The following is a 23,460-nucleotide window of genomic DNA, read 5'->3' on the forward strand; positions in this document are numbered from 1 at the left end:
CTAAACCCCAAACCCACTCCCTAATTCAGAATAATATACAAATGCGGTTACCTAAAATGACCGCATTTGTAAATGTGATTTATGAATGCGGTCATAGGACCGCATTTGTAAATTCCAGATTTACAAATGCGTGTTGATCATGCCATGAAATGGTGGCATGGAATTGTAAAGGACATTATCTATCACAAGGGTCCTCCCGTGGACTCTTGGAACTCTTTAAAGGATCAAATGCGCGCTAGATTTGTGCCCCCACATTTTAGGAAAGACCTCATGTTGAGACTCCAACGGTTTCAACAAGGCACGCTAAATGTGGATGAATATTATAAAGAGCTAGAAACGCTTGTGCTTAAAATTGAATTAGAGGAAAGTGAGGAAGCTATGATTGCTAGGTTTGTGAGTGGTCTTAGGAAGGATATTCAAGACATTGTTGAGTTACAAGAGTATTCATCATTGGGCTCTTTAGTTCATCTTGCAATGAAGGTGGAAGCCCAACTTGCTAAGAAAAACTCTTTCAAAAATGCTTCCAATGATGGATACTACTCCAAGTCTTGGAGAAACAAAAATTCTTTTTCTAAACATCCTTCCAAAGATTCTTCTTTCAAACCCAAGGATCCTACGCCATCTACTTCTAGGCCTAAATCCCCAATTAAATCGTCTAGTCAAAAGTGTTTTAAATGTTTGGGATATGGTCACATTGCTGCTAATTGCCCTTCTAAACGAAGTATGTACATGCATGAAGGCATTGTAGTTAGTGAGCATGATTCCAATTCACCTAGGCATTCTTCACCTTCTAGACCATCAAGTGAAAATGAGAGTGAAAGTCCTTGTGAAGGTGACTTATTGATGGTAAGACGTATGTTGGGCACAATTCCAAAATCTTTGAATGATACTCAAAGAGAAAATATTTTTCACACCCGATGTCTTATCAACAACAAGTTATGTTCCTTGATTATTGATGGGGGAAGTTGCACTAATGTGGCTAGTACAAGAGTTGTGGAGAAGTTAGCCTTACCCACTATCTCTCATACCAAGCCCTACAAATTACAATGGCTTAGTGAAGTAGGTGAAATCATGGTGAATAAACAAGTCCTCATTAACTTTGAAATAGGAAAGTATAAAGATGAGGTTTTATGTGATGTTGTGCCCATGGAAGCTTCTCATCTTCTTTTAGGAAGGCCTTGGCAATATGATAGACATGTTTTACATGATGGCCTATCCAATACAATGTCTTTTTCCTTCCTAGGGCGCAAGGTTATATTAAAACCCCTTTCTCCCAAAGAGGTTCATGAGGACCAAATAAAAATGAAAACTAAAAGAGAAAATGAGAAAGAAAAAGAAGTAAGTACTACACCGAGTCACACCATTTTCTCCTCTAAATCCATCATGTTGACTCGTGTTATACCTCAAATGGACCCTCCAAGGTCTTCTTCTTCTTTATCTTTTTCATTACCCAAGGTTCCTATTTCAACACCACATTGGTTAAAATATGTTAGGGATGATTTTTTCATACCTCCTAATGGGTTTCACCATTTAAAAGGTCTTTTTCCCAAAAATATCATCATTCCCAAACACATTTTTCCAACTTGGTCGAATTGTAGGACCTCCTTTTCTGCAATCCCTTTGGTTCCATCTACTAAGTCATGTATTCCTTATTCTTACACTTTTGATTGTAAAAGTAAAGTGACTTTGTTATATGCAGGGATTCAGAATTCGTGGGCGAATTCTCTCCAACTCGGGGAGTATGATGAGAATCAACTAAAGGTGGCTTTTTATAATGAAGAACAAGATCATTCGCCTTCATATTTAAAGTTTTACTTGTTAATCTTTGCAAAAGATAAAGCCCAAGCCCAAGCCCAAGAAGGCCAAAGCCCACAAAAGCCCAAAGTCCATCCCATGAAGGGCAAGGCCAAGTATTAAATAGATATTGTTTAGAAAGGTGCTTAGAGGGAAACATTAGAAACCTCTATTGTTAAAGCATCTTTTAGTCTTTAGTTAGGAGTCTTAGGGGGGGTGTGTTAGTAGATAGGTGTAGGAGTAGAAAAGGAGGTGCAAAAGTGAAGGAAGAGGTCACACCTTCCTCATGCTTTGTTTTAGGCGCAAATTCTAGAAGCTTTTTGGGAGGGAGTTTTTTGAATTTGTGTAGCTTATATTTCAGCACCTTAGGCTATAAATAGAGGTGCTCTCTTTGTATTTTTCAGATTGGAATTAATCTAAGAAAACTCTACTCAAATTTTGAGTGACCTTTGGAGAGCTTTTGGAGCGTTCTTCTTCTAGTCTTATCTTGATGGATCAATGGAGTCCTCAAGTGGCGGCATCACTCTCATCTAGGAGCATTCCACACTTCTAGTGGCGAGATCATCCATCCTCCTTCCATCTTCATGAGCATTCTCTTCTCCTTCCTTTCTTCTTCTTCAATTGTTCATGTTGCTTTGTGTTCTTGAGTTTTTCAGTTTCGGTTTTTCTATTTTCCAGCACTTGTTCTGTTTTGTTCTTAATTTTGTTTGGTTCATATGAATTGTTGTTTAATTTCATTCCTTTGTTGATTCAATTTGACAATATTTGGTTCATCCAAATGAGTTTGGGATTTGGTACTAGTTATTGGTGAGTTCTTGTCTTAGAACCATGATCCAACTCTAAGAAAAGTGCCTCTATATTTTCCAGCTCAAGGTGATTCCTAAAAATGTCAAGAATCTTGTTCTATGTGGCTATTGGAATCACATCACATTGTGGTGGTGTTTGTGCAGATGGACAAGGGGTTGGAATTAAACTATATTTTGGAGTTTCAAAACGACAGTCATCCTCCTCCTCCAAAGAGAGCGAAACTCAAATAAAGACTAAGATACGTGAAGAATTAATGGAGGAGATGAGAAAGGAGATTGATCTGATGCGGCTAGAGATGAGAAAGGAAAATGATCGAATGCGAGAAGAGTTTCTATCGCAACAACTTTGTGCTGAGCCAATTCAACCCCTTGTTAGTCCCACTCCCATGATCACAAATGGGAGTTGGGCAGCTCCTACAACATCAGGGGATGATATCATTGGGCAGACGAAGGAATGTGAGCTACTGGTAGCGGGCGGCAAGCTTCCTCGGGTGGTGGCCCTTGGAAAAGTCTACGAAGAGGCCACCACCTTACATAACGTTCCTCTCTCCCCTGATGTGGCGAAGGTAACAATTGAAAAAGTACGAGTACCTGATGCTTGTGTTCCACTACCTTCAGATGAGGTAACCACTGTGGCCGATGCATTTCAGACATTCGTTGCCTGGCCCAGAGACCTTATTCGATTTATGCCCCAACCTCATGTAATAATTTCATTTAATTATATTAATTTTTATTTTTATTTATATATTACATATAATTTAATACAAATGTTCTTTATCTTGTAGAAACCTCTTCGGAAACCAAGTCCATAGAAGAAGCGTGAGGTTCCAGTTGACGATCATATAGCTTCCTTAGGTCTAATTGCTAGTTAGATTGGTAATCAACCTTTTGAAGTTCCGTGGAATGATATGTTTTTTCAAATAAACACTGAACTGCCACTGATGATGTACAACACAGATTTATTAGAATTTGTATCTAGGAATCAGGAGCTCAATATAAATATAATTCAATTTTTTATGATGTAAGTATTTTTACCTATATTTCAATTTACTTTATGTTAAATTATTATTGATTATGCTTTAACTAATAACTTGTAAGTTTTTGCATGAAGTCTGTCTCACTGAGGAGAAGGGAGATGTGTATGGATTCTTAGATCCTGCATATACTAATCCCGTTGTACCAAGGTCATATGAGACCCAAGCATACATCACTAACACCCTGGAAAAAGAGGGAAAACAAATTTATTTATGCCCTTATATTAATGAGTAAGTTTAATTATATGTCATCAATTATTACTATTTCATGTTTTAAATATTTACTAACTCTTTTAATGGATGATATAGGCATCATTGGCAGTTACTTGTCTTATCAATTGATAAAACTGCTGTGTGGTTATGTTCCCTACACAAGAAGATACCCACAAATTTTAAGAATATAATTGATACGTAAGTACACTATAAACTTTACTTTGTATGTTACTAATTAACCATCTACTAACGAGGTTTTTTGTATTAACCAGTTCATGCGTGAATACAACATCCTAAAAGGTCGATCCAATTCAAATAATTTGAACTGGATAAGAATAAAGGTTTGAATTTTTTTCTTTCTCTTATCATTGTTTATCAATATACTAACTTTTACTTTTTATTGAATTATAGTGTAATAAACAACCAGGAAGCTATGAGTGTGGCTATTACATTATGCAATGGATGATTACCATCATAAGACTAGGTGTTAAAACTAGTTGGAAAGAGGTAACATGATATGTTAAATCATTTTTATAATTTTTGAACATATATGTATCTAAAAACTAATTTATGTCAACTATATTTTGCAATGCAGTTATTCACGGAAGAAATACCCATGAATTCGGAAGCCATGTCATATGTGAGACATTCTTGGTCCACATATTTCGTAAATTTTTATAACTCTAGGATAACTTATCAATAGTGTAGGGATTATATGTAATTTGATTACTTGTTTATAATGTACATTTTGATTCTCTGAATTTATCTCTATATTTATGTATTTGTCTGGTTGGGTACATTTTGATCAATATACAAGTTAATTTATATGAGTTTGGGACAAAACAGATTGCACTAAAAAAAACACTATTTACAACTACGGTTATTTACCAAAGCCGCATTTGTAAATCAAGCGCATGATTTACAAATGCGGCTTTGGTAAATAACTGCAGTTGTAAATAGTGTTTTTTTTAGTGCAATCTGTTTTGTCCCAAACCCATAGAAATTAACCTGTATATTGATCAAAATGTACCCAACCAGACAAATACATATATATAGAGATAAATTCATATAATCAAAATGTACATTACAAACAAGTAATCAAATTACATATAATCCCTACACAATTGATCAGCTATCCTTGAGTTATAAAAATTTACGAAATATGTGAACCAAGAATGTCTCACATATGATCAAACTATCATCATATTAAAGCTATATGGAATTGTAATCCATGATCAAACGATCATTGGATCCAAGTTATGTGCAATCACTATCTGAGATCAAATAATTATTAGATCGAAGTTATATAAAATCATTATCCGAGATCAAACAATCATCGAATCAAAATAATCTAATGAACACTTGCAGAACATTAAAACTTATTCATCCCTCAAATCGGTCCATCTACATCTCATTTATGAATTCCAAGCTTGGGAGACTTATGTACCTATTCGTATCTAAGATATATTGAGATACACGTACTAATATAAAATTCAATCAAATTGGGTGCAATCCAATCAAATCTAATGCAATTCAATCAAATCGGGTGCAATCCAATCAAATATGATGCAATTCAATCAAATTATATGCAACCATATAACTTGGATATTTATATAGTAACCATTGATTGAAAGACAAATATTTAATATTCAATAATCAATCATATCTCTTTTCTATTTTAAATATATTTTTAATACCTTAGCTCAAACTCAAAAAAACTTATAAATATCGTACTCACTAAATTTTCATATTCACTTATATACTTATAATTTTCTATATTCTTATTAACTGGAGCATCATACAATCTTCTACAAATGATTATTTCCTTATCATCATCTCAAAATCATAATTTGACTTACTAGAGAAACTTTCTTGACTTACACTCTTTTTGGTAAAAACAATAACTAAAACCTAAAAGTAACTAATTTTAAAAGAGTAAAAAATGACTAAGTAAAATTTTAAAAGAATGAAACACAAAGTAAGTTTTTATAGAAACTAAAATAAAAAAACATATTCGTTTTATAAAGATTAATATATTTAAATTTATTTTTTACTCTACTAACTATTTACAAATTAAATAATAATTCTTGGGGAAAAATGAAAACTCTTTTTTAAAGCTCACTAACTAAAAAAGTTTAGTTTTAAATTTAAAGTAGATATAAAATCAAACTTATCTTAAATTTAAGATTAAAAACATATTTTGAAAAAAATAAAATGAAGTATATAGTACTAAAAGTTTCCAACTATAGAGACACCGGCACTTCACTTTTCAATTTCCATCACCTGTGTTTTCCAATTGCCCCTTGTGTGAGGTGAAGACTGAGCAAAAAGGGCAACTGTGTTTGTGTGAGACAGAGAGATGGAGAGTAGCGAAGAAGAAGATGATTTTCCTTGCATTGAGAGCATTATCCCCCAATCCAAGGTTGACTCTCTCTATCAGTCCCACACCGAAAAGGTTCGCTCTCTCTTCATTTCGCAATCAACAAACAATGCATCCTCTGAAACCTTATATTTGTTCACTTGGATGTATGTTCTGCTCGTGTGCGTGTTTTTTGGATTGTGGCGAACCCATTTTGTCTATTTTTCAGGGGATTAGGAAGCTTTGCTGCGAGCTTCTCGATTTGAAGGATGCTGTGGAGAACTTGTGCGGCAATATGCACTCCAAGTTCTTGGCTTTTTTGAGGTAACATATGTCATTACGCAGCTAGCATTAATGTATTGTTGTATCACCAATTGCTTGAAGTTACCCAGCAAGGAATTTCAATAACTTTTTTTATATTTTTGTACATTTTGTCTATATTTTCTCTTAAAAGATCAAGTAGCAGCACACATATACATGGGTATGGGTACACAATTTTAACTTAAATGCGGTATTGTGTTGGTCATTATTCATGAACTTTTTGTGCTAACCAATGTGTTTTTCCTTTTTCTTTCTTGAATCAATACAAAATGTTCGAGGTATATTTGCTTGTTGATTCTGCTGTGGAAACAGAAGCTGGTGATGTTATTTCCTTGATTGGTAATTTCTTGTTAAGAATTCGTCTATTAATGTTCAAATTGGAATAGGAAGAGTGGGGGAACTGCTTAATTAGATCTGCAGCTGTAGAAAAAAGGGAAAAAATGGTTAACATCTCAATAGGAATAAAAAGGGTGTGGAAAATTCATAGTTATGCTTTAGTGAAGTTGTATTGAAAGTTGACTCATGAATATGTCATCTCCATTCCCATCCCCATACCATACTAGTCCTTAAAAGAGTCTATTTTCTTGAACGATAAGTGATAATTAGGGGTAGCATTTTGTTTTTTCTGCTTTTTTCTTCACTGTATTATTCTCTAGATATGGTGATACTTGTCAAAATCCTAAGTAATGAACAAAGTAACCAGTATGATGCACCATTCCTGGTGCAAGGATAGCTTGTTAGAGGTTTCTGTTGTATGGAACTGCACTGGAAGACGAGGAACAAGCTGGTATTGTTTTATTTATTTATTTCTGTCGAGAGAAAGCTCAAGCTGTTAAAATTTTGCCCTGTAAGTTGGTTATACTTTTAGTTTGTCCAACACACCCTGATACACAGTTATTTTGGGCTTGAACATTAAATGTGAGCAAAGCACTAGCACTTTGTGCTGAAATTTAATTTAATCAGGGGAATACAGGTAAAAAATGTTGAACTCTTTAGACAGCTTCCCAAAGCTTAAACTGTTAGTAGAAGGCCTATGAATGATTCATATAATGTTTCTAACAAGTATGCAACATGAACAATAAAACAACAGAATTTTGTAACAATTTCAATCACTTTTCTCAACCATATTATATGCGTATACAATGTGATGTTTTCTCTTGATATTGTAGGATATCTGAAGAGGCCGTAGAAGTAAAGCATGAATTGATTGAGCTGCAAAAGCATATCTCAGCACAAGGTATTCTTGTTCAGGATTTGATGACGGGTGTCTGCAGTGAATTGGAAGAGTGGAATCAGTCAAGCAATGATGTCACTGAAGTTCAGCATGAACCTGAACTGCCTCAATTCCTTGAGCCATTACTAAATGATAGAAATGACCAGAAAATATTATTCTTGGAAAACATGGATGTACTTGTGGCTGAGCACAAGTTTGAAGAAGCATTGGAGGCATTAGATGCTGAGGAAAAAAATTCTGGTGAGTTGAAAGGCTCAGGGAATAACTCTTCAGACGATGTTTCCTCATACAAGTCTGCTTTGTCAGAAAGAAAGGCAATGCTTGAACACCAGTTAGTTGGAATTGCTGAACAACCCTCTATTAGCTTCCCTGAGCTGAAGAAAGCCTTAAAAGGTTTAATAAAACTTGGAAAAGGTCCTCAAGCACATCATCTAATGCTGAAATGTTATCAGTCTCACCTCCAGAAGAGAATTGAGGCTTTGCTTCCCTCAAGTTCTCTATGTCCTGAAACATTTCCTTCTACATTATCTAAGATTGTGTTTTCTGTAATATCACTGACAATAAAGGAGTCTGCTTTGATTTTTGGAGATAATCCTGTTTACACCAACAGAATTGTTCAGTGGGCAGAGTGGGAAATTGAATATTTTGTACGAGTGGTGAAAGACAATGCTCCCTCATCTGAGACTATTTCTGCCTTACGTGCTGCTTGCATCTGCACTCAGGCTAGTCTGAACTACTGCTCAATTTTGGAGTCACAAGGATTGAAAATGTCTAAATTACTGCTGGTGCTTCTGCGTCCTTCTGTTGAAGAAGTTTTAGAATCAAATTTTAGGCGTGCTAGAAGAGTAGTTCTTGACATGGCAGAATCTGCTGAATGTTGCCCGTTGTCACCACAGTTTGCATCTTCACTTTCTGCAATTGCTACTTCATCTAGTAGCATGCTTGTTGAGAGTGGAATGAGATTTATGCACATAGTTGAAGTAAGTAACTTTATCATATGATATGGGATACACATTCTTGAGTGATGAAATCATGTTAAGTTTGTTGGCTGGATAAGATTTTTTTTTTTATATGAAAAGCCTTTGCTTTAATTTTTCTTCCTTTCCTTTCCATTTTATCCTGTCATTAAAACATTTATGCTCTGGCGTCTGCAACATGCTGTGGACCCTCATCTCAGTTAATTGAAATGAAAAATATGCAATAGATTTGTCTGTTTGATAAGAAACTATTGATGAAGGTCCTCATGAAAAATTTCAGGTTTTAGATCTTTAGTAATGTTCCTTTACATCCATATTTCAGTGCATGAGGAATTAACTAAAGTCTTGCCTGTTGACGTGTAACAAGTGCTAATGACAGTGCAACATATATGCATAATTTTTGCAATTTTGTTAATGTATTGATTTTTATGTGTTTGTCTGCTTTCTTTAGTAATACTTCTTTTACTTGTTTATTTTTTTTTTTTTTGGAGGGGAGGGAAATTATAGAAAAGCAATTCTTGGTGGCAGTGTTTCTGTGTTAGTAACAACAATACTCTTAGAATTTGGGTTTGGGTAACTCAAACTCTATAAAACCCTAAAACCAACTTATGAGGTGACAGTTGCCCCCCACACATATACACTACTTTGATCATATAACTAATCAATTTGAGATCTGCAATTCTCGTCACCCCTCCATCATCACCCAGTTGGTTGGATGTTTCAAGCATGAAGTTTGCAAGATTGGGTATTTGTAGGTGAGTAGTTCAATAATAGTCCGATAGTGTCCAATAATAAATTTTAGAATAAACTCTAGTATCATCTTAAAATTTGAGTTTTGGGATAATTCAACCCAACAAATCTGGCTTGTGAGGTGAAAATTAACCCAATTGTATACACTACCTCAGTCATATATCACTAGTTGATGTGTGATCTCCAACATATACAACTTTTGGTTGACTATGTTTTTAGAGTTATTTAAAAGTAATAATTTCTTTAGCCACGTTTTTCCTAAACTGTAAATAATTTTGCCAAGAGTTCCTTCTTGATAGGTTTCCATTTTGTAATTAAAGAAATATTATTATAAAATGAATGGCTTAGTGCTGCCAACAAGTGGAACACGTGGACAAGAAAAGAAGAGAAAAGAAAAGTTTGAATGCAAAAGCTGTCCAAAACTCAAATTCCTCTACATCTTTGATAGGTTATTTTAAAGAAGCAATGATAAAAGCCTCTAGGAGAAGCCATAGAAATAATTCTTATCTCATAACATAAAGGCAGTTGTGAGTAAATATATATGAAACACCCTAGAATAGTGTTCTGCCCCAATCAAATCGTCTAAAAAATCTGCAAAATTAGCACATCAGAATGAAGTTTTCCCTTGATCATTGTAAAAGTCCTATTTGTAACCACAGTCTTATGTCCTAACAAGAAGCTTGACCTTAGGAGAGACTTTGGGCATTTGAAAGGTTAAGTAATGAGTGATGTGGATAGTATGATGTTCTCCTGAATTTGTTAATTGGTGTTGATGGTCAGAGTGTTTTCGCTCCACCTTGTTTGTGTCTTCAGTTTTTTGTTCATATCTTATTATGCATGTTTAAGAGATTGTCTTCACTTGATTGCAAATGAACAACCTTGCTTGGAACTTTGTGTCTTTCAATAACATAAATAATGTACTTTTGAACAAATTTCAGGAGATATTGGAACAGTTAACACCATTGGCTAGTTTGCACTTCGGAGGAAATGTACTGAATAGAATCTCACAACTATTTGATAAATACATGGATGCTCTTATCAGGGCTCTACCAGGTCCTTCTGATGATGACAATCTTCCAGAACTAAAAGAGGCTGTGCTTTTCAGAGCTGAGACTGACTCAGAACAACTTGCGATATTGGGAATAGCATTTACAATATTGGATGAACTATTACCAAATGCTGTGTTATCAAGGTGGATGCTGCAAAGTGAAGGCAAGGAACCAAATACAGAGAATGTAACCTTCAATACAAATGCTAGTGTAGAATTGAAGGAGTGGAGGAAGCATATTCAACATTCTTTTGACAAACTTCGGGATCACTTCTGTCGGCAATATATTTTGACTTTCATCTACTCGAGAGAGGGAAAAACACGGTTGAATGCACGTATTTACTTGGGTGATAACAGAGAAGATATTTTATGGGATTCTGACCCACTGCCTTCGCTTCCATTTCAGGTCATTCTTATTTTTCTGCTTTTGTCTGTTGCCCTTGTTTTTGCTATTTATTTCTTTCTTTGATCATCCCTTTGGGTTTTCATGTTTCATTTTTGGCAATGCTATTGCATGTTTGTTCAATCATAATTAGAAATTGATTTCTTGAATGAAGCTGTGATAGTTATTTGCTCGCTAATTTCTTGCATTATGCCATTTTACTGAGGTGTGTAGCTGTGCATCTGTTGGTCTGTGTCTATATATTTGTTTGTATGTATCTATTAAATTCTGGTGATTTTTTTAGTGCTGACAAGTATAGCTATCTTTGTAGGCATTATTTGCAAAGCTGCAGCAATTAGCAATAGTGGCCGGGGATGTATTAATTGGAAAAGACAAAATACATAAAATTTTGCTTGCTAGGTTAACAGAGACTGTTGTGATGTGGTTGTCTGATGAGCAGGAGTTTTGGGGCGTGTTAGAAGATATTTCAGCTCCTCTACAGCCACTTGGTTTGCAGCAGGTACTTGTTTATATATTATACTTGAGAATGGAAAATGAGAAATAAAGCTTGAGAAATTTATCTATCCTCAGCTCATTCGCGTGTATATATAGAAGTTCTTACATTAGATTTGAGATTCAAAGAAGTTAATATCAAAACAAAGGTTGTACCTAGCTGACAAACAAATACAATAGAAAGCAAATTTTTATCAAATATGCATAGACAAGTTAACCTATCCTAACAATTCTAACACTTTTCCTGAAATTGGATTTTATGTACCAAGCTTGGAACATATAAATTGAATTCAAGGTCCTCTAAATTTCGTGCAAATTTCCTTGGACAAAACTTTTCTTGAAATATTTGACAACAAATTTTGATGCGTTTGGTTCTCTCATGGAATATCGATTGGAAACAATATGAATAGTTGTCTGGTTATCAAAGTACATCCTCATCCGTTGAATTTCACAAAATTTCATCTCTTGGAGGAATTGTTTTATTCACCAAATTCACAAGTGAGTGATGCCCATCACTCTATACTCTAAACTAGATTGAGTAACCACATTTTGTTTCTTGCCTTTCCAAGAAATAATATTGCCTCCACTGAAAACACAATGTCTAGTAGTGGAATGCTTGTCTGCAAGAGATCTTGCCCAATCAACATGACAATACGTAAATATTTGAGCATCCCCCTTATCTTCATGTAACAATCGTTGTCCTCAAGCCTTTTTGTTATATATAAGGATGTGAATGACAATATGCCAATGATCAAGCTGAGGAGCCTTTATGAGTTCACTAACCAATCCAATTGCAAAGGACAAGTCAGGTTTAGTAACAGTGAGATAAATAAGTTTCCCAAAAGCCTTCTATATATCTTTTGGTTTTGAGAAATATTCACCTTGTTCTATTACTAATTTTGATTTGGATCAATAGGACTATCCATAGGTTTATAATCAATCATACATGTTTCTTTTAGTATGTCTAAGGTATATATTCCTTTGAGAAATTACAATACCTTCTAAGATGGTCAAGTTCTTCATGTACAATTTTAGGGATAGTATAGCAGAGGACACAAAGGAGATAGGATGAAAAGAAAGGAGATAGATGATGATAAATTAGAAAATTGTAAATAGGATGAAGATTACTAGTAAAGCAACTACATGTCTGAAGAACAATGGGCTAGTTGGGATATTCGTTATCGGGAGCCATCATATGATGGTGAATGACTTAAAGAAGAGGACTCCACATATAACATTGAACCAATCTATTAGGTTTTGCAATGGTAAGTGAGCAAAGGGGGGTGATGAGGATTCTGGGGAACTTGGGGGAGGAGAGGAGTTTCAAGGAGTGGTTTGATTTGGAGTGTCATGATGTGGATTCAACTAATGGCATAGGTAAGATTTGTTGGATAGAACTAGAATCTTCAAGGGAAGAAAGCATATTCTTTAAAAAGGGTTACACTCACAAGGATTTTGTATTTTTTAGGGTTTAGGGTTTATGATGGAGGACCATCCAAAGCCACCATCCACACCAATAAAGACAAAAGCACTATCTGTATAAATAAAGTAGAATACACTTGTATAGAAGTTATATTTGTAAACATACTTTTAAAAGGCATGTTGTAGAGATATCAAAGACATTCTAGGAGATCCTCACAGCAAGGATCTCTAAAGCATCTTAAAGGGATATAGGTCACTCCTTAAGCCACCAACCCTACCATGGTTAAGCAAGCTTACCTAGGGTTAGAGTAGCTTAAGGACCAAGCTACCTCCTTCTATTATCATCTATAAATACTTCGCCTAAACACTTTGTACTTAGATTTGACATAAATGTGAGTGAAGCTTTCTGAATTCAGAAATCATTCTCTCTCAAATCTCCTCTTGTTTGCAAGCCTAGATGGCCTAGTAAACTCTTGGAAGGTTGGCCTCACCAACTTCCTCTTCAAGCATACACCATCACCTTCACCGAACCAAACCATTTGAATTCCTCTCTTCATCCAAGTCTTTCACTGTCTCTTGATCCACAATTCCAAAAGCAAGAACCTCGGTCTACATCAGGTGGATCAGAGCTCATCAGGATCCGGCCAAAAGCTAAGCCAAGTTCTTCCAAACTTTTTCTGTTTCAGCGTGTTGTTGTTTTGATGCCTTGCGGTTCTTGCTTGATTCTGTCATTTTTCTTGTGTTTCCACCGATTATTTTTTGTTTTCCACCGATTAATTTCCATTTTCACCGATTATTTTCGTTCACACATTCATCAAACAGTTTTCATTGTGTTCCAGTGCACAACCTCTGTTTTCTTTACTGTTTTCACTGGTTCTTGCTGTTTTCTTCATTTTAATCAGTCAATTCTTTGTTTTCTGTGCTCTTTTACCGTTTAATCTGTCTTCTCTGTGATTCTATTGGTTTATCTTGAGTTTTGTTCGGTTTATTTTGTGCCAAATCTTTCACACACAGTTCCGCACCTCAACCTGTCCTAACCAGGGGTGTTCTTGCTGTTTTTTCTTGATTCTGCATGTGTTTCTTGTCTTTCATTCTGTGTTTGTGCACGTTTAGGTGTTGTTTAGGATTTCCAATCGTTGCATGTCAATTGTCATGTTTCAATTTTGCTTAATCTTGTCAAAATTCATCATGTATTGCTGCTGTATGCACAAACTGTTTGAGTTTTTCTCCACTGCACACAACCTCTTTGCTTAAAGTCTTGTTGCTGTTCTGCTTCAATTTTCGTGTGGTTTGCCTTGTGTAATCTAGTTTTGAGTATCCTTACTTGTTATTAGTTATTTGGTGAGTTTCTTGCATCTTTTCTAGTATTTCTTTGTGGTTTTGTCATCCTTTGCTTCCTTTAGGAGTTTTCTGCCAGTTTTTCCAGAGTTTCATACTTGCTATCTGATTTGCAAAATTTATTTTGACTTCAGTTCTTATCCAAAATTTATGCAAATTGTTCGGTAACATCATCTACATGTTTAGCATCCACTGTAAAAAAGGCACGTCCTAATTCCATCTACAAAAAAAATTATAATTGTCAAAAGCCAGGACGTTGATATGGTTGCCACACTGTTTCAGTGTTCATTGGTGTTTTCGGTTTTAAATTTTCTGCCACTTATTCCTTTGGTGTTTTAGCTTCAAATGTTTACCATATCTTCTTTCATATGTTACCAATATCCAGTTAAAATTTCAGCTTAAAATTTTCTGTAGAAAAATTCTCATAAAGTTTCCAATACTAGAAAACTGTTTGCGTTTTGTCCAAATTTGGTGGATTTGTTTTGCAGCGTATACATATCCTTTTTTCCTCAAATTTGTGGCATTTTATTACTCCTTGAGCACAGCAAATACCATACAAATTAAGGGTTCAAATTCTCTGTATCCCAATTACCATAATTCTTACACTTTTGGTGGTTAGTGATATACCTAGTTTCACTCTTGGGTCGTTGTTGCTCACGCTGTGCGCCCTTGTTCCATTTGAATTCAAATTTGAGTGTAGCTTTTACCATAAAATTTTGGCATTATCTGTTTTGCAAATCTTTGTATAAATTCTGGAACAAACACTGCCAATTCCTCTAGATTTTGGTTTTTGTAATCTGTTCTAGCACTTTTCTTAGGTCCTTTTGCTTGTGCTGCCTTTTGTTGGTTGCCTTAATTTTTTTATTGTCTTTTGTTGGATCTCTATTCTGGTTTGTCACATTTCTTCTTCTTATGTGCGTTTAACTTTTCCAAATTAGTGTTTTTCTTGCTTTATTTCTTGTTGTCAGAATTACAACAAGTTTAGGTTTAACTAGTGTCTATTTTCTTTATGCTATACCATTTTACTGAGATGCATGGGGACATGTAGACTTATTAAGAAGTGGACTTTAAGCCTAACTCAACCTCATAAAACTGGCTTATAAGGTGAAATTTGCACCTACTTATATACTATGAAATTTAATCTCTAGTCGATATGAGATCTCCAACACACCCCCTCACGCCGAGAGTGACAGCTCATGCGTGGGATAACATATTATAGGTTGTCCGATAATGGCCCGATAGCAGGTAGCCTAATAAGCCCAAAAAACACTCGCTAGGATAGGCTCGAAATGGATCTGATACCATATTAAGAAGTGGACTTTAAGCCTAACTCAACCCCATAAAACTGGCTTATAAGGTGAGGTTTGCACCCACTTATATACTATGAAATGTTGTAATCTCTAGTCGATGTGGGATCTCCAACAAGACTGATATAAATGCCATGTGAACTTCAAATGATAACTTATCAGTTCTCAAGATTTTGATATTTTGGCCAAACTGAATTTTGATTCCACTAAGTAAAGACACAAATATTGACAAAAGTTCAGATTGATCTTTCATTAAATAAACTCAAGTACAAGGAGATTATTCATCAATAAAGGTAGCAAAAAATAAGGTGGTCCAACTTGTAGAACCGATGACATCTAGGGTCACTAAGGACACCTTGTAGAATTTATCCAACTTCAAAATTCCTTCCAATGAATCAACCTCCCAAAACATCTTCAACTCTCCCATAGCTAATTGGGCCTCAACAATAAAACAAGTCATGTTGTGATATGTTTGTTTAAGAGATGCCAATTTATGGGCAGAATCATTAAGGTGATGAATATCATTTGCAAAAATACTCTTGGCCTTTTTCAAAAAGCAGTTGTAAGTTCCCAATATATTAAGTTTCACAGCTCTTGTGCTGTTCTGCTTTATCTGATGGTATCTTACTACCATCTTTTTCCAAGTGATCATGAAAACCTTGACTAAGAAACCAAAGTTCAACAAATGTAGATCAGGAGATTCAATTTTTGCCATTAAGTTTTTTTGAAGTAATTGTGGGAATCCTAAAAAAAGAGGTGGTAGCTTCTGAAGACATTTTGAAAATGTCAGAAGGTGAAATAGAGAACTACCAGTGGTCAAGAAGAAAACAAAGGAGAAATTGAGAGGGCAAGAGCTGGACTAGTGGTGGAAAACAGGAACCGAGGGTTAAAAGGACAAGGAAGCCTGGAAGCCTTACAATGTTGCACTGTTGAGCAGAGGCCAGTGTGTGGCTGTTACACAGCTGGTTGAAGCATGCAAGATGCTGTGCATGGGACGATTCAACCTTCGTGGTTGGCTGGGTTTCTTGTTGCTTGGTGAGACACCCAGATCTGGTGTTTCCCAAAGAGAAAGATGGTGGCTGCTGGCAAGGTGGACCCTGGGTGATGGAAGAGTGCCTTAATCCTTTGGAGAATTGTTGGTGAAGTTTGCGAAAGCTCAATGGATGTGCATGGACAAGGCTCTCCTAGGAGATGATGGTTGCCTTGGAGGTGAAGGTTAGGTATGAAGTGTGAGTGGTGAGGCCATCTCACTTTGGTAGAATGAAAGTTTGAAGATCAATTGTTTATTCTAGAGAGGTGGGAGTCAATTAGTGAGATTGGCACAAAATTGACAGCAATTCACTATTAGATTAATCTTTCAAATACATGAGGTAGGCTCCTCCTTTTATAGCAAAGGAGGACCGGATTTGGCCAAAACAAATGGAGGGAAATTCGAAACCGAAAGGTTTGAATCTTGGCACCTAATTGTAGCTCACATGGGAAGTGTGACTAGGTGTGCTCCATGTGCTTCAATTAGGTCTAAACAAATGGAGGGAAATTCGAAACCTAAAGGTTTGAATCTTGGCGCCTAATTGTAGCTCACATGGGAAGTGTGACTAGGTGTGCTCCATGTGCTTCAATTAGGTCTAAATGACCGACCATGGTTAGATTAGGTGTTTCTAGAAACCCTAATCTAACTTAGGTTGGTTTTTAGATGCCTAAATTCAGCAAAAATACAAGTAAAATTCCTATTCTACTTTTGACAAAAATAAATTCTACTCCACACTAGAGTTTATTTATGGCTTCTTGAACAGGTATAAGAAGGTTTCTCTGCCATCAACATCTCAATCTTCTTGAAGCTTCTTAGCCATGACTCTAGTGGTTGGCCCAATTCTACACTTTGGTGGGCTTGCATTTGAGTTGGTGCTTGGGCCTCTTCCATCACTGGGTTGGCTGTCACTTGTTGAGAGGAGAAAGACCAGGTGTTGTCAGCAGAAAAGAAGGCATCCAGCAGCGGTGAGAGACAGTATTTTCACTGGACAATGATAGACAAAACGCGATTAATCTGCTTTGATACTAAATATAAAATGAAAAATGAGAGAAAAAGCTTAACAGATTGAACTATCCCACAGCTCATTCATGTCTGTGTTTGTGTATATATATAGGAGGTCTTACTTCAAATTAGAGATACAAAGAAGTTATTCTCAAAACAAAGGCTATCCCTAGTTGACAGACATATGCAATTGAAAATAGCTTTTTATCAGAGATGTGTAGACAAGTTAATATATACTAACAAGTTAACCTTTTTTAACGGTTACAAATACTTTTATGCCCATATTCTATCATCCAAAATACTTTTTTAACGGTTAAATTTATATTGCTGCTAAAAATGCATTTGTGAAAATTGATCAATCAAGATGAAAGTGAGGCATCAGGTTTTAAGCTTTATGAAGCAGTCATGATGCATCATTTTTTGTAGAATTCGTTGTTAAATTCACATTTCCTTGCCAATCGCATTATTATTTTTTGGTCTGTCTGGCAAAAGTCATGATGGTTATGAGGGGAGTTCTTAATAATTTGCATCAGCTACAGGTGAAGATACATAGCATTTCATCCTTTGATTTATGTCTCTAGCATCATGATGTAACAAAGCCTGCGTTTTATGAAAAATTACTTAAATATCATGCTACTATTTCCCTCTTCCCAGCAGATAAATTGTTGTTAGTATTCTTTAATTACAGAGTTTCTTCTCTGCACTCCTCATCCATAGCTTATCTTTTTGTGACAGTTAATTCTTGATATGCACTTTACTGTTGAAATTGCACGCTATGCGGGGTATCCATCTCGCCACATCCATCAGATAGCATCAGCTATCACTGCTCGTGCCATCCGGACCTTCTCTGCTAGAGGCATAGACCCTCAAAGGTACTCTTCATTTTTGCCTTTTACCTACCATTCCTTGTCCTCATCTGTATTGTGTTCTTGGATTTTGACACCGATCACTTTAAATTATTAGTGCACTTCCCGAGGATGAATGGTTTGTGGAAACTGCAAAGTCAGCAATACACAAGTTCCTGCTTGGTGTATCAGGGTCCGAGGCATCAGACACCGATGAAGATCATATCATTGTTCATGATGAAGTTGTCTCAGACTCTGATACTGTTTCATCCCTATCTTCTATGGATTCAACCGAGTCTTTTGCTTCTGCTAGCATGGCCGAACTTGACAGCCCCTCTAACTTGTCTGATCCAGATAATTGATTTTTTCTAGACTATTATTTAAATTATAGAGTAGTTTTGGATTTTTAGAAAAATGTACCTGCTGTCAGTTATCAAATTTGCAAGGTGATGGCGTATGAAGCTTTTAACATCAAATGTGTTGTTCATAAACCTTGCTTAGGGAATATAGGAAAATGCCTTGGACTTAAAGTTAGACCAGTTGAGTTGGAGAGCAATCATGATTGAAATCTGTGTATATTTTAAAGAAGTTGGCCTGCCATTATTTTTTATTAGTTGATAATTTTTGGTACACCATATTTTGATGACTCTTTTTCTTTGCATTTTCATTTTTTCTCCACACTTTTTTTGCTTTTTTTTAATATATTCTAAAAATAACTCATCCCTCGTCTTTTAACATTTCTTCCCTCTCCTGCAAGCTTGCATGGCAACCCCTTAAGGCGTACCTTTGTCAATTGGAAGGTGAAAAAAGTTGAAATTATCAAAATCAATCCATAACTATACTAAATCAAATTACTTTCGAGATTATTTTACTGAATTGGTTTCATAGCCAAATCCATTTTTTAATTTAAATCCAATTCAACAATCGTGTATGTGGATTGGATATTTGTTTAGATTATTAAAATAAAATTACTGTGAATTGTGACATAATTTGATGAAGACATTTTCTAATGCCTTGGTCGGGAAGCCATTGGCTTTGGTCCGAAAGTCATCCATAAGTGAATTATTGGTTAGGTTTTGATCGAGCAATTGCAGAGCTATAATTAGGATGTTCCGGACTAATAATTGTTTACTTGATCACAACCGAGTTATTGTATACTCAATTTTGGTTAAGATATTGTTGCTTAATCTTAGCTAAGGTGTTATCAGCTTGACTTTGGTTGAAATGTTGTTGGTTAAACATTGTGTGTTCGATTATAATTGGTTTTCGTAAGCTTGATTTTTATAGAGACGTTTTCAGCTCAACATCCTTTGTTTGACCATACCTGAGACATATTTAATTTAGTCACGATATCCTTAACTAGTTTTTCAGCATTATGATTTAAAACTTAAAAGATAAACATCTTCAACTTAGCATCAAATTATAATTTAAAACATGTACTACCTACCGAAAAGCATTGATTAGTTAAGATACACCCACAATAGGTAGAATTAACCACCTACACTTTGTCACTTATCTTGTTAGTACTAGAAAGTAGTTGTCTCATGTCTCCATATCAATCGACTTAATATTCGTTAATAGTGACACTTTCTGAGATCAGTTATAGGTCCAAAAGCCTATAAATAATCATCTTAAGGAGTATTCTTCACCCACTCAATACTTTTTCATTCACTACTTACTCATTCAGTCTCAAACTCTTATTGATTTGAGCGTCAGAGAGTCTTCTGCAGATAAATCACCATTTGGTTTTCAACCATAAAGCTCGACAACCCTTCACAGGAGAAGTCGGTTCACTCGCATAACTCAAACATCCAACTTGGACAACTCCAACTCATCATCAGTAAGAACATTTGACGTCCATTGTGGAACCCTAGTAAAGTTTTTCTTGGACCACAACTCTTACGGTACTAATACGACCCAAATCCACAAGAAGATGACCAAGGATGCCAACTTTGAAGGGTTAGGTGTGGGTTGGGAGCTCTGATATCAAAGCCTTGTTTCCTAGACTGTTCTCCCTATCCTTAAACCAGGGGCAAACAGTGGGTGAAGTTGGCATGTGGATTAATTCGGATTGGAGATGGAGGTTGACATGGAGGCGTGCCAGATTTGAGTGGAAATCATCACTGGAAGCAGACCTCTTTACACTACTATCAGGGGCACTAATGAGAAGGAATGACGTGGATGTGCAGGTGTGGGGGAAGGAAGAACTAGGCCTTTTTTCTGTGAATTTTGCTTATGAGTGCCTTGCCAAGCAGTCTCGTGGAACCCAATCTGATGTGTTTAATCTCCTTTGGAAGACTAAGGCATTCCCAAATGTGATCGTGACAGCTTGGAGAGTGTTGCTGGATAGAATCCCAACAAGGGTGAGTTTGAGTAGGAGAGGGGTGATGATGGAATCTACGATATGTGCAATGTGTCAGCTTAAGGAGGAGTCTTGTCAACATATCTTCTTGGAGTGTAAATACGCACAATGGGTATGGACCTTGTGCTTCAAATGGATAGGTATCTTCTGTGTTCAACAAAATGATTTAAATATGCACTTTATGAGTTTTTATCCAAGCAATGCTAGCAAGAAGCAAAACCTGGTATGGAAAGGTGTTTAGGCATCTGTTATTAGGTGTATCTGGGACCAAAGGAACCTGATTGTATTGAAAAAGGGCTAGTAGATGCGAATGAGGTGTTTCAGAAGGCTCAACTCAAATCCTGGCTTTGGATGAAGCACAAGGTGCATTCCTTTACTTATTCTTTCGTAGACCGGATTCTTAATCCAATGCTTTGTATTAGAAGTTATAATTAGGACTCCCAGATGCCAAGAGTTTTAAGACTACGGCCTATACTGGATTTATAGTTGGTTGGAGGTGTTGGTGGGTTTGTCACGACCTGTAGCTGGTGCAAAATGGAAAGGACATATGTGCTTGTATGCAAGGGAGTCAAAAGGAATGTTAAGGACATGATGGAGGATTCTTTTTTGATGTGTCTTATAACAGACCAATAGAGGCAGGGTGTATGCTGGTTCAGGGTTCTTTTTGTAGGAAACAAAAACTGTGTTTTTTATGTGGTGTTTTGGTTGTTGTGGAAATCCCTAAGTGTGTTTGGTGATTAATTAGTGGTCTCACTTGTGGATGGTAGCAGTAGAGGTTGTGGTGGGGATTCATACATGTTGGGGGATGTAAGTCGAAGTTGTAAACTCCAACCAATCTAAGTGAGAGATGGACCCTGGCAAGTAGGAAGTTGGTTTGTGATAAAAGTGAGCTTAAAAGGAGCAAACAAGGGGAAGCGAAAGTCCAAAAAGGAGCGAATGGAAGATGCTGCATTGAAGTGATTAATTCTGTGAAATGTGCTACAATTGTGCCACTTCAAGCTGGGTAGAAGGAATGTTAATGAGGTGGTGGAGATAACCAATATTTTGGTGTATTTTGATGGTTTTGTAGCTGCAGTTTGCAGTGCTTATAGCATTCCAATATGAGCACGGTGCTAGCTGGAATAGGATGTCTAGCTTATGCAGCAAACATTATCTATCTATTGTTTCTGGGGTGTTTGTTCATCTTTTTATTCTTGGAGATTCTTAATGTGGTTTGATTTATGTAAAAGGGTTGGGATACCCCTTTTGTATCCCTCTTAATTTAATTTCATTCTTTGTTGATAAAAAAAAATAAAAAAAATCTCAACAAGCAAAGGAAGACCTCATCAATAGGAGGAATGGACAAGGTCCAAAACATTTAAAGTTCTTCCTATTAGTCTTCTTAAATATTAGGCCCAAGCCCAATCTGATGCTCAAGCTCAATCCATGATCTCATCATCCACCATGCCTCAGAGGATTACTAAGAGCAAGGCACATCAATTAATGTCTCTTTTTGTAATTCTTTAGAGTAGATTTAATAGAACTTAAAAGGAAGGTGTGGATAGAAGTTTAGGGCTTATGAAATGACAACAAGTCACACCTTCCATGTGACTCACTTAGGCGCCATTTTCAAATGGTTTTTCATTTGAATTTACCACCTATTTTTCCTTTTGAAAACCGACCCTCTTATACTATAAATAGAGGTGCATGACTCATGTAAATGCACATTGAATGAAGAGTAAAGTTACTATACACAAATTGTGTGAGAATAGTGAGAATTGTTTCTCCTAGCTTAGTCTTATCTTGTCAGTGTTTGGGAGCTCTCAAGTGGCGGCAACATCACTTATCTTGGAGCATAATCACCTTTCCAAGTGGCGTGATCTTCTTCCCAAGCTTCAACCACATAAGCTTTCCTATCTTTTTCATCTTCCAATTTGATTTCCATTCCATTTCAATTGATAAATATGTCTTGTGTTTGTGTTTTTGTTTTCTATTCGGTTCTTTCAATTCTAATCGTTTTAATTGTGTTGTTTCTTAATTCTAATCAGTTCAATTGTGTTGTTTCTTGATTCTAATCAGTTCATATATCTTGTTTTGTGTTCTTGTTCTCCGCATCTTGTTCTTGTCATTCATATTAACCTATAATTGTGTTTTTCCTTTGGTCTTATGGAAATGAACCTTCACATCTACTTAACACTTGTTAAGTTAATGTCCAGTGGGAATTTTCCTTAGACTTGTCACCTTAATTGCTTAATCAATCTCAATTCTAATTCTAAAGTGTCACATAAATGAATCAACTAAAATCAACTCACATCAGGTACTCACCAGAAGTCCAACTTCTCATAAACATCGCATATCAAGATGAATCCATATGCTCTAGAATCCCTAAAAAAATCCATATTGAAACGGTCATCCAACATGCTACCACTGGCATTCAAAAGGATATAGAACAAATGAAGAACCAATATCAAGACAAAATTCATTTTCTCAAAAAACCACATCACAAAGAGATTATGACTCTTCACTAGCAAATCGCCTCAATTCAGCATGATAAGGCTACTCATCATTCAGAACAACCATGCAACACTGTACAAAATAAGAAGTTGAATCTCGCCTTGCAGTTCCTTCTAAACCAACTGAGAACACAAACACAACCTTGTCGAGTATATTAGAGAGATTAGCTACACAGATTGATACAACTCAATTAGCCAAGCAGATGACCAAGGACACAAGAGACACTTCAC

At 35.9% G+C, this 23,460-nt stretch overlaps 1 protein-coding gene across 3 annotated transcripts; it reads left to right on the plus strand.

Annotated features, from left to right (window-relative positions):
• The first annotated feature begins 6,097 nt into the window (after nt 1–6,097).
• LOC137810856 (exocyst complex component EXO84C) lies at nt 6,098–19,005 on the plus strand. 3 transcript variants are annotated; one of them, XR_011080981.1, is made up of 8 exons: nt 6,098–6,302; nt 6,436–6,530; nt 7,697–8,741; nt 10,427–10,942; nt 11,250–11,438; nt 17,292–17,493; nt 18,266–18,402; nt 18,494–19,005. XR_011080981.1 is itself a non-coding variant. In XM_068612322.1 (7 exons), exons 1-7 carry the CDS (start codon nt 6,207–6,209, stop codon nt 18,735–18,737), a joined length of 2,322 nt encoding a protein of 773 aa, XP_068468423.1. In that variant the 5' UTR covers nt 6,098–6,206; the 3' UTR covers nt 18,738–19,005. The 3 variants fall into 3 exon arrangements, 2 of the variants coding, with proteins under 2 accessions (XP_068468423.1, XP_068468424.1); XM_068612322.1 differs by lacking the exon at nt 17,292–17,493; XM_068612323.1 differs by lacking the exon at nt 17,292–17,493 and having other exon boundaries at nt 6,101–6,302; nt 6,436–6,866.
• Nucleotides 19,006–23,460: the final 4,455 nt, after the last annotated feature.

The sequence above is a fragment of the Phaseolus vulgaris genome, chromosome 2 (assembly GCF_000499845.2).
Source record: "Phaseolus vulgaris cultivar G19833 chromosome 2, P. vulgaris v2.0, whole genome shotgun sequence".
Classification (NCBI taxonomy): Eukaryota; Viridiplantae; Streptophyta; class Magnoliopsida; order Fabales; family Fabaceae; genus Phaseolus; species Phaseolus vulgaris.

Coding starts and splice junctions, on each gene's coding strand:
- LOC137810856 (XM_068612322.1), top strand. CDS start 6,207: ATGGAGAGTAGCGAAGAAGAAGATGATTTTCCTTGCATTGAGAGCATT. Junction 6,303..6,435: donor ATCAGTCCCACACCGAAAAG/GTTCGCTCTCTC, acceptor TCTATTTTTCAG/GGGATTAGGAAGCTTTGCTG. Junction 6,531..7,696: donor AAGTTCTTGGCTTTTTTGAG/GTAACATATGTC, acceptor TTGATATTGTAG/GATATCTGAAGAGGCCGTAG.